Below are 14,678 nucleotides of genomic sequence, written 5' to 3' on the forward strand. Positions count from 1 at the left end.
GAGAAAATCAAATTTTCTGATTGAAATGAAACATTCATATTTTATACAAATTTATTTGATCCCTCTTAGAAAGACATATATTCTTCAGTTCTTCAAAAGAAATAGAAATAAAACTCAGGAGCACATAGGGAAGACTGTGCCCAGAGTAACATTCTCTTCCATGCTCCATAATTAGATGCCTTATGATGATCCCCATTGATCCAAATCTCTGTTGTCTTGATATGTTAAGGCTTTTGTCTAAAATTATGAATATACTTCTTTCATTTTGCATTTTGGTCTTTTCCCATTCTGTCCATTAAAAAAAAAGATATGGATGTAACCAGGATTGTTTACTATGTCCCAAGTACCATGCCTGGAACACACCAGAGAAGGGAGAAGTTTTAAAATTATTCCTACATTAAAATGTCCCTGTAGTTCAGCTAGATGAGGTTTTTGATTTTATTTGCTTTTGTGGAGGGAGTTCTACATACACCTTTAAAACTACGTTACACGTTCCAAAATATGCTCCTCACCATCTGCATTTTGAAGCAAACAGCGTTACATTATACAGACAGTGCATGTATCATCCTGTACTCCTTTATTTCAGGATAGGTGTGCAAGGTTTCAGCTGATTGGGTGTTTTCCTCTGTTTAGGCCATATTCCCACCACATGTTTAACTGGGTCAATGGGGTGTGGGTGTGTGCCAGAGGTCATAGTGTGTTATATTTTTTTTTAAAAAGGGTAAAGTCTTCCTTGAATTAAGATTGGCTGCTGGTAATTATATGGAAATACAGATTTCTTGATAACAATATGTAGTGGAGTGTATTTCCTTTTTCTGGGATTTCCTGATGGTCCCCTATCCAAGTACCTATGAAGCCCAACTCTGTTTAGCTTTTTCAGTATTAGCTAGGAATTGGTTAGGAGCTGTTATAGGGTTGGGAACATTTAAAAGGGTTCACTTGACCCATCCATTATCCCTCAGGTTTGGATGTAGCTCATAGACTCAATCCTGCATGGGATTAAACTAATCCCACCCAGTCAGCCATGACTGGAAAGAGCCAATTTGGGAAACGTGGTATGGATACCTGTCAGCCGTCCAAGGCAGGCTAGCCAGGAAACAGACTCCGCAAGAATGACTGGAACTCTATTTTTTTAATATTGGCTATTGCAACGGAGTCTTGAAAGCCTGACAGCATTTTTCTTCCTCTTGTACCAAAGAGAGTTAAGGCAAAGCCAAATAAAGCTTCTTTCTAATGTTCTCTTTCTGTCCTGGGCTTAAATCATGTTTTGCTAACTGTCGCCACATTCCTTTTCCAAGGGAAAATTTTTCATTTTTGTGGTTCTCTACCATACTCTCCCTTTCCTGCTGTCTGGGAGGGCTGAAGCTGCCATTTGGAAGAGCTGCATATAAGGTTCTACCACATAGCTCACAGTCTCGGAGAACCTCAGTGGGGGCTAGTGGCACATGAAAAAAAAGGGGGGAGGAGGATCTGAAAATATTGAGTGGTTTATAATTTCTGATTGTATTACAGAATAAGAGCCGTGTCCTTTATATGCTGACATAACTGAACTAAACCTATAACAGAAAGACAGCAGTAATGTCTTTATTTTTTTTAAAAAAAACCTTGGATGGTTTCAAACATTTTGCAAAAATCATATAGGCAAAATGCATGGCAAATATTGACTGCAAACAGAATAGATGCAAATGGGTCCAATAATAATAAGGTTGATTTTGCTTCATATAAGTTTCCAGTAGTGCCACTCACTGGTGTTACTAGAAGAATTTGGCCGAGAAGACATTCAAATCCCTCTATAAGGGTCCACAGTTTCTGGCAAAGAGACTATAAAATGTGTACAGCACAATGAGATGCAGGAACTGTGGTTACTGTCTGACTGACATTCAGTCCCAGGCAGCCCTCATTTTGATCTCATGGAACATTGCAAGCTGGGAGACTAAGTATAGAGTTCAGTCTTCATCAACTTATAACCAAATTTGAGTCTCTGCTTTTACACAACATTTGGATGCTGGATGAAATGGTTATTATTTCTTCTTCCCTTGCAACAGTTTTAAGTTTAGGGAGGGACTAACAAAACAGGCCCCTTGGAAAGATTATCTTCACCAGACTTCACATTTTGAGTAACAACTCAAGATGCTTGTACTGGCAGGATGATTCTGAATAAAGTTTTTAATGCCAGGGGTGGGCCATCAGTCAAACAATATGAAATGTAACTATGTACATCTTTATTTGGTGGAAACAATTAGCAATGTAGTTTTGTTTTGTTTCTTAATGGCTGGTAGATGGGATTGGACTGGAACTAAGGTAAGTAATATTGACTGCATATAAACCTCCCATAATCTGTTAAATTTACAAATGGGTTTCTCATAATTGAGAGCTGTCCGATTAGTGGCCACCTGCCATTGGTTCTGAGTCTAAGATGGATTTCGTAGAAACTACACAGCCTTTACTTGGTCACATTTTTTAACATAAAAAACATGCCCTCATACATAAGGTGGTCTGTGAGAGTGCATATATTCCTGAACAACTGTCACAGATTCAGCCTTCTATTGTCACTAGCAGCCAGACAAAAAGACTCTTATATGACATGAAGGACTGATTTAGATTATGGCAGCAATTATTAACATCAACAAATAAAGAAACCAAGTAATTCTGTTTCCATGGACCAAAATGATGGATTGATCACAAATGTACCAACACAATGAAGGCGTTGACTGCCACATGCTGAACCAATACATTTTCTTTAGTGGATGATCCATGAACAAAAGGGAGTACAGCTACAAAAAGAAAATTTTAAATTCTACAAAAAGAATTTTTTGAAAGGAATCATTCAAGCTACTTTTAAAAATATATATATATTTTTAAATTTTTTTGATTAAAAAAGAAGAAAAATACATGAAAGTGCTTTAACATAAAAGTGAAAAAATACAACAAAAAGAAAGCATGAATATATCATTATAACAGTAAACAGTTACAATTCTATAGATGCTTATCTGATACAAATATTATTCAAGTACATATATATTTCTAATAGTGTTATATGACTATTATATTTTTTTTAACCCAGTGTATTTTGTATAAATGACCATACTACTGAGCATTTGACATGTTTCAAATATTTGGGGTTGCCTTTGTGCCACAGGGAGATGTAGCATCCATGTATCTTACACTTTTCAGAATTCTCAAAGAAGTAAGGCTATTCATTTCAGAAAAGTAAAAAAAAACATCCTGATCACCATAAAACTATTTGAGGTCAAGGTGCTGGTGCAACATCTGCATGGAATACAGCTAAGCCCCTGCACCAATGTTACTGTGTAAGAGGATATTTAGTATACATGTCTGAAGAAATTGTTGCGGGTGGCCCATCGTGTACCGAATGGGACTCTTCTATTGATGTGTGCAAATCACAGTTGAGACAAAGGTATAGCCTATCTAATTTTGGATGAAAGTTAATTTTTCACCCATAAGAGTCCATCCTGCTAACCCTGATGAGAAACTGTCAGACCTCTTGCATATGGAGAGTTGAGGATGAATGGTTATGCTGCTGATTCTCAGCTATAAACTGGATAAGATAGTTCTCAAAGTGCTCAGATTAAGATTGGTGGATATGAAATCCCCAACGGAATACAGCAAAATACTCCCCTGTGCTGAATTAGGGAACCAACTAGTTGATAACCTAAACACCACAGAACTTTTATGCCCTTCGCTTTATTATTTTCCTCTCGGCAAATCTCAAAAGCGGGTTTAAGAAGACTGCTATTATGCCCTTGTGGGGACAGACAGTCAAATGTTTTATTACGTGGTGTTTTATATAGAAGCTTATGCAACAGTTTAATAACGCCTCTTATAAAAAATTTTTGCTTGGATGAATTTTATGTACAGCATCTTTTGTCCAACAGAGTCTCTAAGATTGTCAGTGTAGCCAAATTCTCCATGACAGCAAGCAGAATTTGCCAACAACTAACATGCAGTTGAATGATTCTCCCCCGCCCTTTCTTTTCTTTTCTCACTCTCTTCCACATACTGTTTAGCTGGCAGTTCTATATTTGGCTGAGCAGGTTATTAGAAGTTTGAAAAGGCAAACTGACTTGTCGCTTATCTCCTGTTACCTTGCCTGTTGTGTTAATATGTCTCTGTTTATAATTATTAATCTTTGTAATACTGCTCAGTGACCATGATAATGAATATTTGAATTGAATCGGGTATCCAGTAGTACAACTGGCAGCAATTTTCCAGGGTCAGGATTTCTCTACTGTGGTTCTTAGCTCTGCTGAGAACTTTCAAGTGGAAGGATGCCAAGGAATAAAGCCGAGCACGTGGTCTCTTCTTAGGAGGTGGCTTTGGATTTTTGGTAGAAATGAAAAGGAGAGGGAAGAAGCATTAAGAAAACTGGGACAGGTGTTATTCCAAAAATTGCTTCCCGCAAATGGCATTTGTAACAAGCCATGATGATGTCCAAATGGCATGTGTCATGAAATCATCATGCGAAGTATGCCACTTAGTACTTGGATTGGATCTAATACAAGTACATAAGTTACATCATCTGCATCGTGAGGTACACGTCCTCATTTGTCCCCCTAGCCCTTCTTTGGGGTACCCACGTTTCTTGTGATCCATTATCCCTGCCTTGTTTGGGCAAGGATCATCTTCACGTAGATCCCAACATCAACTCCCATGATTCTTATGGCAGTCACTGGAAGAAGTTTAGAGACTCATAAGCTAATGACAGCTATCCCACTTACACTAAGTATGTACCTACACATAACAGCCACATCAGAAATTATTTACCACTGGGAGCCCGGGGTTCTGATCAGAAAGGTTGCCTGATCCCTTTAGTAGAAAAGTGGCTAACCAACTTGTGGAAATATGCTTTGATGTTACATAACTTAAAGCTACATAACTTAAAAGTAAATCTGACACAGATTTCAGCTCAAACCATTCTTCAACCATAATCTAATACATGGATTGGAACCACCTACCAAATGTGGGTTTATCAATGCATAGAATGTATACTTCAATTTAATAAGATACTTCAGTCATTTTCATTCATTCATTCATTCATTCATTCATTCATTCATTCATTCATTCAATTTGGATGCTCTCCAACTCCAACTCCAACCAATTCTTAATAATATGAATTGGACATACTGTGTTTATTCAGTGATTTATACAAAGTTAACATGTAAACATTCTTGAGATTCATGTTTAGTTCAGGTTTAATAGTGGTTCTTAATCTTTCATGTGATATAATATCTACAGTATATTTAACTATTTACAACTAATTAACAGTATATTACAAAGCTATTACATCCATGAGAAGTTTAATACCCTGGTTTATTTATTTATTTATTTGGTATTCTTTTATTCTTTTATGTTCTTTCTTGTACTTATTTGTGTGTGTATGTGAGAATTGAGTTAGTATATATGTGTATGTATGTATTCAATTAAAGAAAGTGCTCAGTTAAAGAAAATAGAAAAGGGGAGATAGGCATCCACAGAGGGGGTCAGAAAAATCAAGATGCAACCATGTATTTGAAGCCCTGACCCTTCTTCACATGCATTCTACATGCAACACACGGACTGTCGGGTTGGGGCTTCAATTTGGTGGTTGCGACACCATCTTGACTTTTTGGCCCTCGAACAGCCTGGGGGGAAGCTTGCATAGAAGTAAGAGAGTGAGAAGAAAGGCAAGGCTGTTTTCCTGTTGATGGGAATTTGAAAAGTTGCTTGTCCTCAGTAAGAAGCCTGTCTTCCTTGGAATAAAGGAGCAGCAATCAAATGCTCTGACAGGCCCCTCATTGTAGGCGAAGTATAAAACCTTGAACAAAGATGCACAGCCGCTATTGGAAAGTACCCCCGGCCTGAAAAAGACGAAGTGCTGAACAGAAGATGGCGGCTATAATTATCAACAAAGAAGTGTTTAAATGAGAAGCTGCCTTCGACAGTCACACGCCACTAAGTGTGCTTGCTTTTATTCCATTTTCTCCCATCAATTCATTCGTATTCACTGCCAGTCCTTGTGCCAATTAGCTTTAATTTCTACTATACACAATGACATCAGCAGCCAATGAGATTCTGGTCTTGCAGGATTTTAGTGTGCCTATAAACTACAGAAAATTGTCCTTGGCTAAACTCCTACTTTCAGATTGGCTGACGACAATAGACATGGTTAAGTTCAGGGTAAGAGCCATTAAGCGTAATTACTACCACAGGGTAAAAGTTTAATTGTGTTAAATTTTAAATCTGCATAGCCTAAGCTTATTTACAAGCTGGCTAGGCCTTCGTGTTACATAAGGGAAAATAAATCTGTACTTAAAAATTTGCTGCTTGCCAACTTTTATTTTACAAAACAAAAAACTTTTTAAAATGCTGATAAAAGCCACCCGTATATCTGGCTCACTTCCTTCCTATTGGGATCTCACTAAGAATTGAGGATTTCATGATAGATTGCAGTAAAATGTCTTGGCCTTATGAATGACAAGATGAATTTCCTATGAAACGTGAGTTATGGAGATTAAGAAGGATTTCTTCCCTCCCCTCCCTCCTTTTGTTTGATTTGGGAATGGCATAAATTTAGTAATATTTTATTATTTTTTAAAATCCAAGCCTTTTTCCTCCAATATTCCATTAGAAATCTTTCCAGGAAGGGACACAGCTGGCTGTGTTATCAGAAGCAGAGTACTTAGTGCTAGAAGCTGTACCTTGACACGGAATGAATTTTTCTGATTCGTGTTAGGAGTTACTTGTATGAATTTTTTCACACCATAACGTTGGAAGGAGATGGCAATATTCCAGACCAGTGGGTCTCAAAAGGTGGTCTGAGGACCCCTGGGTGTCCCCAAGACCCTTTCAGGGCATCTGCACCTTCAAATATATATATATATATATTAGTTTTAATTTCTAATACAGTAAATATCAAGAGATATAACTCACATAAACCAAAACTCTTTTGGGTCCTCAATCATATTTAAGAATATAAAGAGGTCCGGAAACCAAAATGTTTGAGAACCGCTGTTCTAGACAGTTCCATAGTCAAAGTTTTAAAATAGCACAGAAATCTAAAAAGCATAATCAAAACTTAGGAGGGATGGAAGGCTAACAAGCGTCTGTCACTCTTTTCATCGTATCAAGATGAAACTTCTACAACGCTCTGGTTCCAGATGTGGCCAGCTAATTCTCTATATGGAGTCACAGTGTATATGACAGTGATGGTCATTCCTTTTTGCATATACTCTGAAATAGTGGTGTCCACAGAGTATGGGCAAAAGAGTCAGGATGCTAGCCACAATGGTGCAATCAAAGCTCTGTTTATATGCAGTTAAAAATCAAGCAGAGCTTTGGTTGCACTGTCATGGACACCATCTTGACTTTTTTGACCCTCCACCTGCAGACAGCCTTGTTCTGAAAGCATACTAGAATTCTGTGGAAAGAACACTTCTATTAAATGGAGTTCCAGTCAGCTAGTAATCATAAGGATTGGCAGAACTAAGTTTGTTTTCAGTCCAAGTCCATTGTGCACAACACATTCATTAATCTTTTCTGCTCTCTTTACTCATTAATGGGTTTTTTAAAACATGAAAATTCATTACGCATGCCTTTAAATGCCTATTTAACCCCTTTTTCTCCCATGTTATTTATAATGTACATATTACTAAAATATCTTAGCCAAAATGACAAATGTATGGATTTTTTTGATCCAAGAACTGCATCACAGAAATTCAGAGCACGAAATCTAAAAGATGATTACCTTCCAAGCCACATATTAGTCTGAGAATGAAGAATGGGCTATCTCAGAATTTTTCGAAGTGCCCTGCGGCCATAGAGAGTTCAGTTCACTTTTCCTTAAGGCCAGATGAGCGGTGTGATCAGTGCCCATTTGGAACTGGTTTCCAGCCGGCTGTATGCAGTTGGGCAACCTCTGCCCCCTTCCTGCTCCCACAACCACAAAAAGTTGCTTGCTAATGTCATCAATGCTGGTCACCATCTCATCACATTTTCTAGGATAAATAATCATGGTTCAGATGATCCCAAGAGAAAGCCGTTCATGGAAACACGTCGAAAGAAAGCTCCTGACTTTTCTTCCTTTTAGTAGCCCTACGGTAGCCAGGAGATTCTCCCAAATTTCCAGAATGGCTTTTCTTCAGTTGCAATAGCTAACAGGAAAAGAAAAAAGGGGGGGACATTTTCTTCTGTGAACTTCCTTTAGCTAACATATCTGAAGATCCAAGTCACGCTATTTTATTTATTTACTTTATTTATCAAATTTATATGCCGCCCATCTCACTATACAACCATTATAATGTTGTTTTGTCTGAGCACAGCCAGTTGGGATTAGAAACCATGATGTATGGCTTAGCACATTGTGTAAATCCCACCCATTGTGGTGAAATATAATGTGGTTGAATGCAATGTGTGAACCCAGGCTGTGTGAGGAGAAGGTACTTGCTGTCCTTAATTTACTATCCATACAGAAGGAGGGATCAGGAACAATTAACAAAGAACACAACCTGCTCATTCCAGAGGACTTATTCTAGCCTTAGTTACTAGGCATATAGCTGACCAGGGTTGTCCGGGGGCAGAGGGGGACAAAAAAGTCAAACGTCCTGTAGCTGACAGCTCCATTTCTCTTTGCATATTGTTGCTGCTTCCTTAAATACCAGGAACTGCACCATTCTATGGCTTCCTCTGAAAAGAGGCGTTGAACTTGGTAGTGCAAGAACGAGCTTGAAACGTTCATATACCAAATAATGGAAAGCAGTGTTCAAACCTAAGGCCAAGATTAGCACCCAGACTAGCTGGGGGCTCTATTTGTTACAGACAAGGGGAAAAAAAGCAACATGATTGCATCTGGACAGAACAGAAGCCTTAAATCTTATACAAACATTCAAACTGTTTAATGCTCTCTGTCTCTCTCTCTCTCTCTCTCCCCACCCCCAAAGCCCCTGGAAGGAGGCAGGTGAATCCAGGATCAAATACATTTTCATGTTTCTTAAGATGACTGTTTAAATAGTTAAGTGAACATCTGTCCAAACTTCTCATTTCCATTTAGAAAAGCCGCTAATTCACAGGGTGACAAAAAATGCCTGTTTAACAATGCAGATGGTGCTGTCTGGGGTCCCTTTATTTTGTTTAATCTAGATTGAGCTCCACACAACTGTGATGCTAATGAATAATGGATTTTTTTTTTTTAATGTTCACACACGGAATGGCACTGCAGTCTGAACAAATCTGGGATTAGCTGGCTTCTAATTTTCCCATTTGGATATAGGGCAGCAGTTTTTAATGGTAATCTAACCGACATGGATGCTCTAAAGATCAAAAGGGTAAAATTTTGATTTTAAACATGAAACCCCTTTGTCAGGTTTGCCAAGAAATAGAGCAATGGCACATTGACAAACTTTTTTTATACATTTTAAGAGGCTTTATCCCTCAACAGTATGTTATACAGCCAGACAACTGCATGAAAAAGTACAAATTTTGCAGCTGACAAGATAAATGCCAGGCATCCTCCCTTCTCTTGTTTCCACAGTAGTGTATCAATAATGTAATTTATACCATGCAAAAAATGTTTCCATTTTAAGATAAAGGAGCGAACGACACTTAAGAGATAGAGGAAAAGAGGAGATTTTTATAAAACTCCAAAAATTATAAGATTATCCCAATAATAATGTTATACCGTCTATATTAATAAAACCACTAGGGAGATTATGGCTGACTTGTAATTGGAAGGTAAACAGTTTTGGGTAAAACTATTTGTACACATTCATGTGAGATTAGCTTATTTCAAAATGTTCTAGGTTTTGTTTTTCATGATTTAGAGTGATATTTGGAAATGTGACATTTTCCTCCAAAGATAAATTGTCCCTGCATAGGGGGAGATAAGTACAAACCAAATTTGACTTCTCTCTCACAGCCTGGCAGGTGGTAGCACCTGGTTGACCTTGAAAGCAAGGTTGTGACTGCTTATTACTTGGGGGGGCACCAAAAAACCCAGGGCTGTAAGCTAGATAGAAAGTTAAAAAAAAAAAAAACCCATCCAGGAAAAATGTTTTTTCCCCAAACTTCATGGTAATGTTTACAATTACTTTGTAAAGAAAGTCTAATGGAAGTGGGTCAGTGGAAGAGTCTGACCTAGGTTTTCAGCCTTGTGTAGAGGAGTTAATGACACCTGGCTTTTGAGGTTCTCTGCACCACAAGCTGAACTCCCAAAGAAACGAAGGATGCCTCACAGAAGGTGAACATCTTTCTATTCAAATTGCACGCTTTCAGAGCTTTCTTCAGCTCCCCAACCATAAACTGAAAACAGTACTAAGCCACCTCACCTAGTTGTTGAAAGGGCAAAGGCAATTAAAATAGCAGGTTTGTTTTGCAAGATTAAACTGACTAATAGTAACTCTAAAATTAATGTTATATTCACATTCCTAAAACTATTTATATGCTCCAGTTTGATCCTGACAGAAGTGCCCAAGCCTGTATTTAATTATGATTAAAGAGAAAATAAAATCAATCTGGGAGCTGATAAAACTGAGAAGTTCAAGACAAACCAACTTCAAAGTTTGAGGGGGGGGTTGTTGTAATATCATCATGTACCTGAAATCCATAAGGGAGAGAAAACAGCCAAACATTTTTAGGGAAGCAGCTGTGCAAGTTGCAGAAGGTGGGGGGAGACAGGACATAACTGAGAAATCCCTATTTTATAATATTTATTTTCCAAATGCAGAGCAACGTTCTGTTCTTTTCCAAAGCATTTTGCAGTTAGCTCTGGTTTTGTCTCCTCCTGATACGTTAGTTTTAATTCTGATATTCTGAGAAGATAGTCTTTTTTGCTGCTGTAGTGGCAAATCACTGACATTCCCATAGGTACTTTTTATTTCTATAGTCTGGCGCAGGGTGCCTTCTGAGAAATCCAACTGTGGGGATATCAGACCATACAATGAGAAGGTATGGTATGAAATGGTTCTTGCATGCTTTGCACACAGTTTTCCCGTGTCAGGAAAATATAGTTTTGGATGTAGCTGAGTAATAAAAATGCTAAGTTAACATATAAGATTATGTAAAACAATTGCAACCAATATATGCAAATAGAAGTTTCTATCAAATTCAGTTCTCAATGGGTGGCTTCAGCAGAACAGTCTGGTCTGGGCTTGGAAGCTAAGTAGGATCAGGCCTGGTTAGTCCTTGGATGGAAAACAGAATGCCAGGGCTCTAGGCTGGATTGGGAAGTCCTGGAAGCAGGTAATGGCAAACCATTTCCATTTGACAGCCAATATCTCTGATGTCACCAGGAATTAACTCAAGGGAGACTATATGTCTTTAGATCTAATTCTCTTTCAGTCCAAGAATACCTAGGTATCTGTTGATCCAATCTAGAGTCAGGGATGTTTAATTGATGCTGGTGAGGAGACTTCTTTTCCAGTTAAGAAGGTTTAAGATCCCAGCCTTCAGATCCCTCTGCTTTTTTTCACAGCCAGTTGCATTCATTTTCACAAGAGCAGAAAGAGATGCCAAGTATCTCAGAGACACCTTACCAATTAGAAGATGGCAACTTAAGTGCACCTGGCGACAACTTGACAATTTTAGAAGCAAAAGTTCTTACAAGTATCTTGGTCTCCTAAAAGGGTCACATAAGCATCACCTCAAAAGCAAAGGCACTGCAAAAGAGAAAATGCATCATGAAATAAAATGATAAAAGGAGTGGGGGACAGATTTGCATATCCTTGTGCACATTTATGTGGATAATACTTCTCACAATGGAATGGATTCCCCCTCTGCTTGGTAACTTCCTATCCAGGCTGAAGATGAGCAGACCTGAGGGCTTGCCTGAGAGAAGAAGGGAAAATCCCATGTCATGACTTCAGGTCTGCGATTGTATCATATTTGTGATTTTATTTAATTACTGTAGTTTAGATAGAAGTCCAATATATCTCTGTGTAATGGAGAAGACTGTGTCCATCCAAAGGCACCTTCAAGATCTTGCTCCTCCTTCCTAGAGCTCTATTTTTCTGAACAAGATTCAAACTGAGCAGCCTTTCTGATGAAGAATGGCAGGTTCTTTAAAAAAAAAAGCATGGTGTGGGCATCCTACTTCTAATGCCCAGCTAACTTTGTTTGCTGGGTACTCTGAACAAACAACTTAGCATAATCTTATCTCAGGGTAATTATTGAAGTTTATAATATTTGCTGTATCATAAAATTGTGTTTACCATAATTCTGACTCCATACCTTGCTTTAAAAGTAGCAGCAAGATCTCAAAAAGTTTGAAGTTGTGATGTTAATCTGCATAATGAGTAAAGGTAAGAGACTACATGTGTGTGGCCCACAGTAGCAAACTATTGCCTTCACACAGCTGTGAAAATAATGCATTGCTTCATACTGGATTAGAACTAAGTTAGTTATACTTAGATCCCATTGATATACTGTGAAATGCAAATGTTACTAAGTGAAATTTCATTGACTGCACTAGAAACTAAGTTCAAATAATTATCTTGGATCCATCTCATCCATTGTCTTTTCAGTAAAGTAATGAATCATATGGATGTACTGTACTGTTGATATAAAATTAAAATTAATCTTCATGGCCAATATCGGCTACCTTGATTGGCAACTGCAGTAATCTTGGCCGGCCTAATTATTTGTGGTTCTTTTAACTGGAGATAAGGCATATATGCCTACAACCCACATACTGCATAAAGATGTAGTAGAGCAGGAGTTTTCAAACTTTATAAGGCCCTGCAATCAAAAGTTTTTTTTTTAAAATCCCAGAATGCTTGATCAAGAGAAAAAAGCTATCATGGGAGAAGATAGTCTGCATTTGAATGAACTTTTCTTGTTTTTTCTTTTGTCCTTAGTTCCTTGTGGAACGCCATCAAATTCTCATGGAACCCTAGGCTTTATGGAACGCAATTTGAAAAATCGTGTACGCTTTAGACACCTACCTCTTCATCTAGATTCATCTAGAGGAAAGAGAGGAGATGTTTCCTTTGCATTTCTTTTTACCAAAAGGCAGTTCCAAATTGAAATTCATAATATTTTAGCAATTATAGATTGGATTATGAATTGCCAATGAAATATTTGTGCCTGTTTATGTGGCACGTGGTTTACATGAAGTCAGCACAGATGGATTTCTTCAGCGTATGTTGCGTTAAGTAGCTTTGGGATATTTCTCAAAATATTTCAAGATTGCAGTTCAGCCATGCCCTGGTAAATCTTTAAAACACTGTATGAAAATAAGATGGGAGAAAGTGGTTTGTTAGCATTTTTTTAAAAAAGGTTGCATTTCCAGGCTAATATTGTGTCACTGAATCAGGAGTTAATTCATATTATGGCCAAATCCGCACACATAGTAGTTCTGCCACATAGGATCGTCTTACAGTCTACTACTGTTGGAAATGATTTAAGATGTCTCTGAAAAATAAAATTCTGATACCATTTCTATTTTGATTTGTTGTAGTACAAATCCAAGAACTACAGCATAACTAAGCAGCATGTATGGAAAGTCGTCTGCAGGAGTCATGTGTAAACCCAAAAATGAACCTTGCATATTTTCTCCAGAGAGCGAACTAATCAGTAGGAAATGAAGGAATAGCAAATTAGAAAATAGAGGGGCTGCTAGAATCCTGTAAAAATGTACTGCTAAGACACTGTTAATTTGCGTTGAAAAGATGGTATTGTTTTTGATGGAAGCGTTGTGAGCCTCAAAATAGCACTTTGTCTGCATGTGGAATGGATTTCTTCATTAGACAGTCAATTAGCTGGCAGCTCCGAAACTTCAAAGGACTCAGAACTTCTCTCTCCATGCAGGATCAGCCTCCATTCCCACATGCTGGCTGGTCAGAGAAATGGGGATGGCAACTTCTCTTTATTGGTGCAATATAGTATTTGATACTACTAATTACACTTAATTAGTCCTTCCACCATTTAATTAAACTGGCTTCTAATGATTCTGCTTCCTTGGCAGGCTCTTCGGGACCACTGGGAATTGTGCTGCCTGCAGTAAGCTGATCCCTGCCTTTGAGATGGTGATGAGGGCCCGAGATAACGTTTACCATTTGGACTGCTTTGCCTGCCAGCTTTGCAACCAGAGGTGAGGACACAGGGGTTTACATGGATTGTTTTTTAAAATGCAAGTTATTTTCACTTCTATGAAACAGTCAAGTCTGTTTCACCGTTTGATCTCCATCACCTTCTCCCAGGCTCTCAAATTGCTACTGCTGGGCGAAATCATTTTACCTGCTAATTGAATGCTGGAGCCTTTTCTCTGCAGCTCTCTGACTAATGTGTGGAATTGCTGGTAGGCTGGATTGTTGAAGGGACTCCCCCCACCAAAAATGGGGTTGCTGTGAAATAGGCCAGCAGGTGGTGTTAAGTAGAGCCGAGGCAACTGAATGAGCAGCTTCAAAGCCAAGCTTCTCGTCGGTCTACTGAACATCCATTGATAGAAAGATCATTGGCATAAATACTTTTAAAATCAAAGTTGCTTAAGTCACGCAACTGGGCAGGCGCAGATGTTAGATCAAGATGAAGCAAAGGAAATGCCCTTTTCTAAATAAGCTCTGACAAAGCCTCAGTAGGGAACCTTCACCCATCAACCTGCTGACTGCCCCCAGTAATGTCCGCTCACAGCATAACTTTAAGTAGAACATATAGTATGTGTCTAAAAGGCAGATATCATAGGCAGAATG

At 38.3% G+C, this 14,678-nt stretch overlaps 1 protein-coding gene across 1 annotated transcript in view; it reads left to right on the forward strand.

The window, feature by feature from the left end:
* The window catches only part of LMO1 (LIM domain only 1), a 44,791-nt gene that overhangs the window by 16,011 nt on the left and 14,102 nt on the right, over nucleotides 1-14,678 (forward strand). Inside the window, exon 2 of the mRNA XM_007426260.3 lies at nucleotides 13,955-14,080. Within this exon, the coding sequence (XP_007426322.2) occupies nucleotides 13,955-14,080 (126 nt within the window). The remainder of the gene's footprint in view (nucleotides 1-13,954; nucleotides 14,081-14,678) is intronic.

This window comes from Python bivittatus, unplaced genomic scaffold (assembly GCF_059951505.1).
Source record: "Python bivittatus isolate LINGU-HERP-01145 unplaced genomic scaffold, Pbiv_v1 ctg000480_np1212, whole genome shotgun sequence".
NCBI lineage: Eukaryota > Metazoa > Chordata > Lepidosauria > Squamata > Pythonidae > Python > Python bivittatus.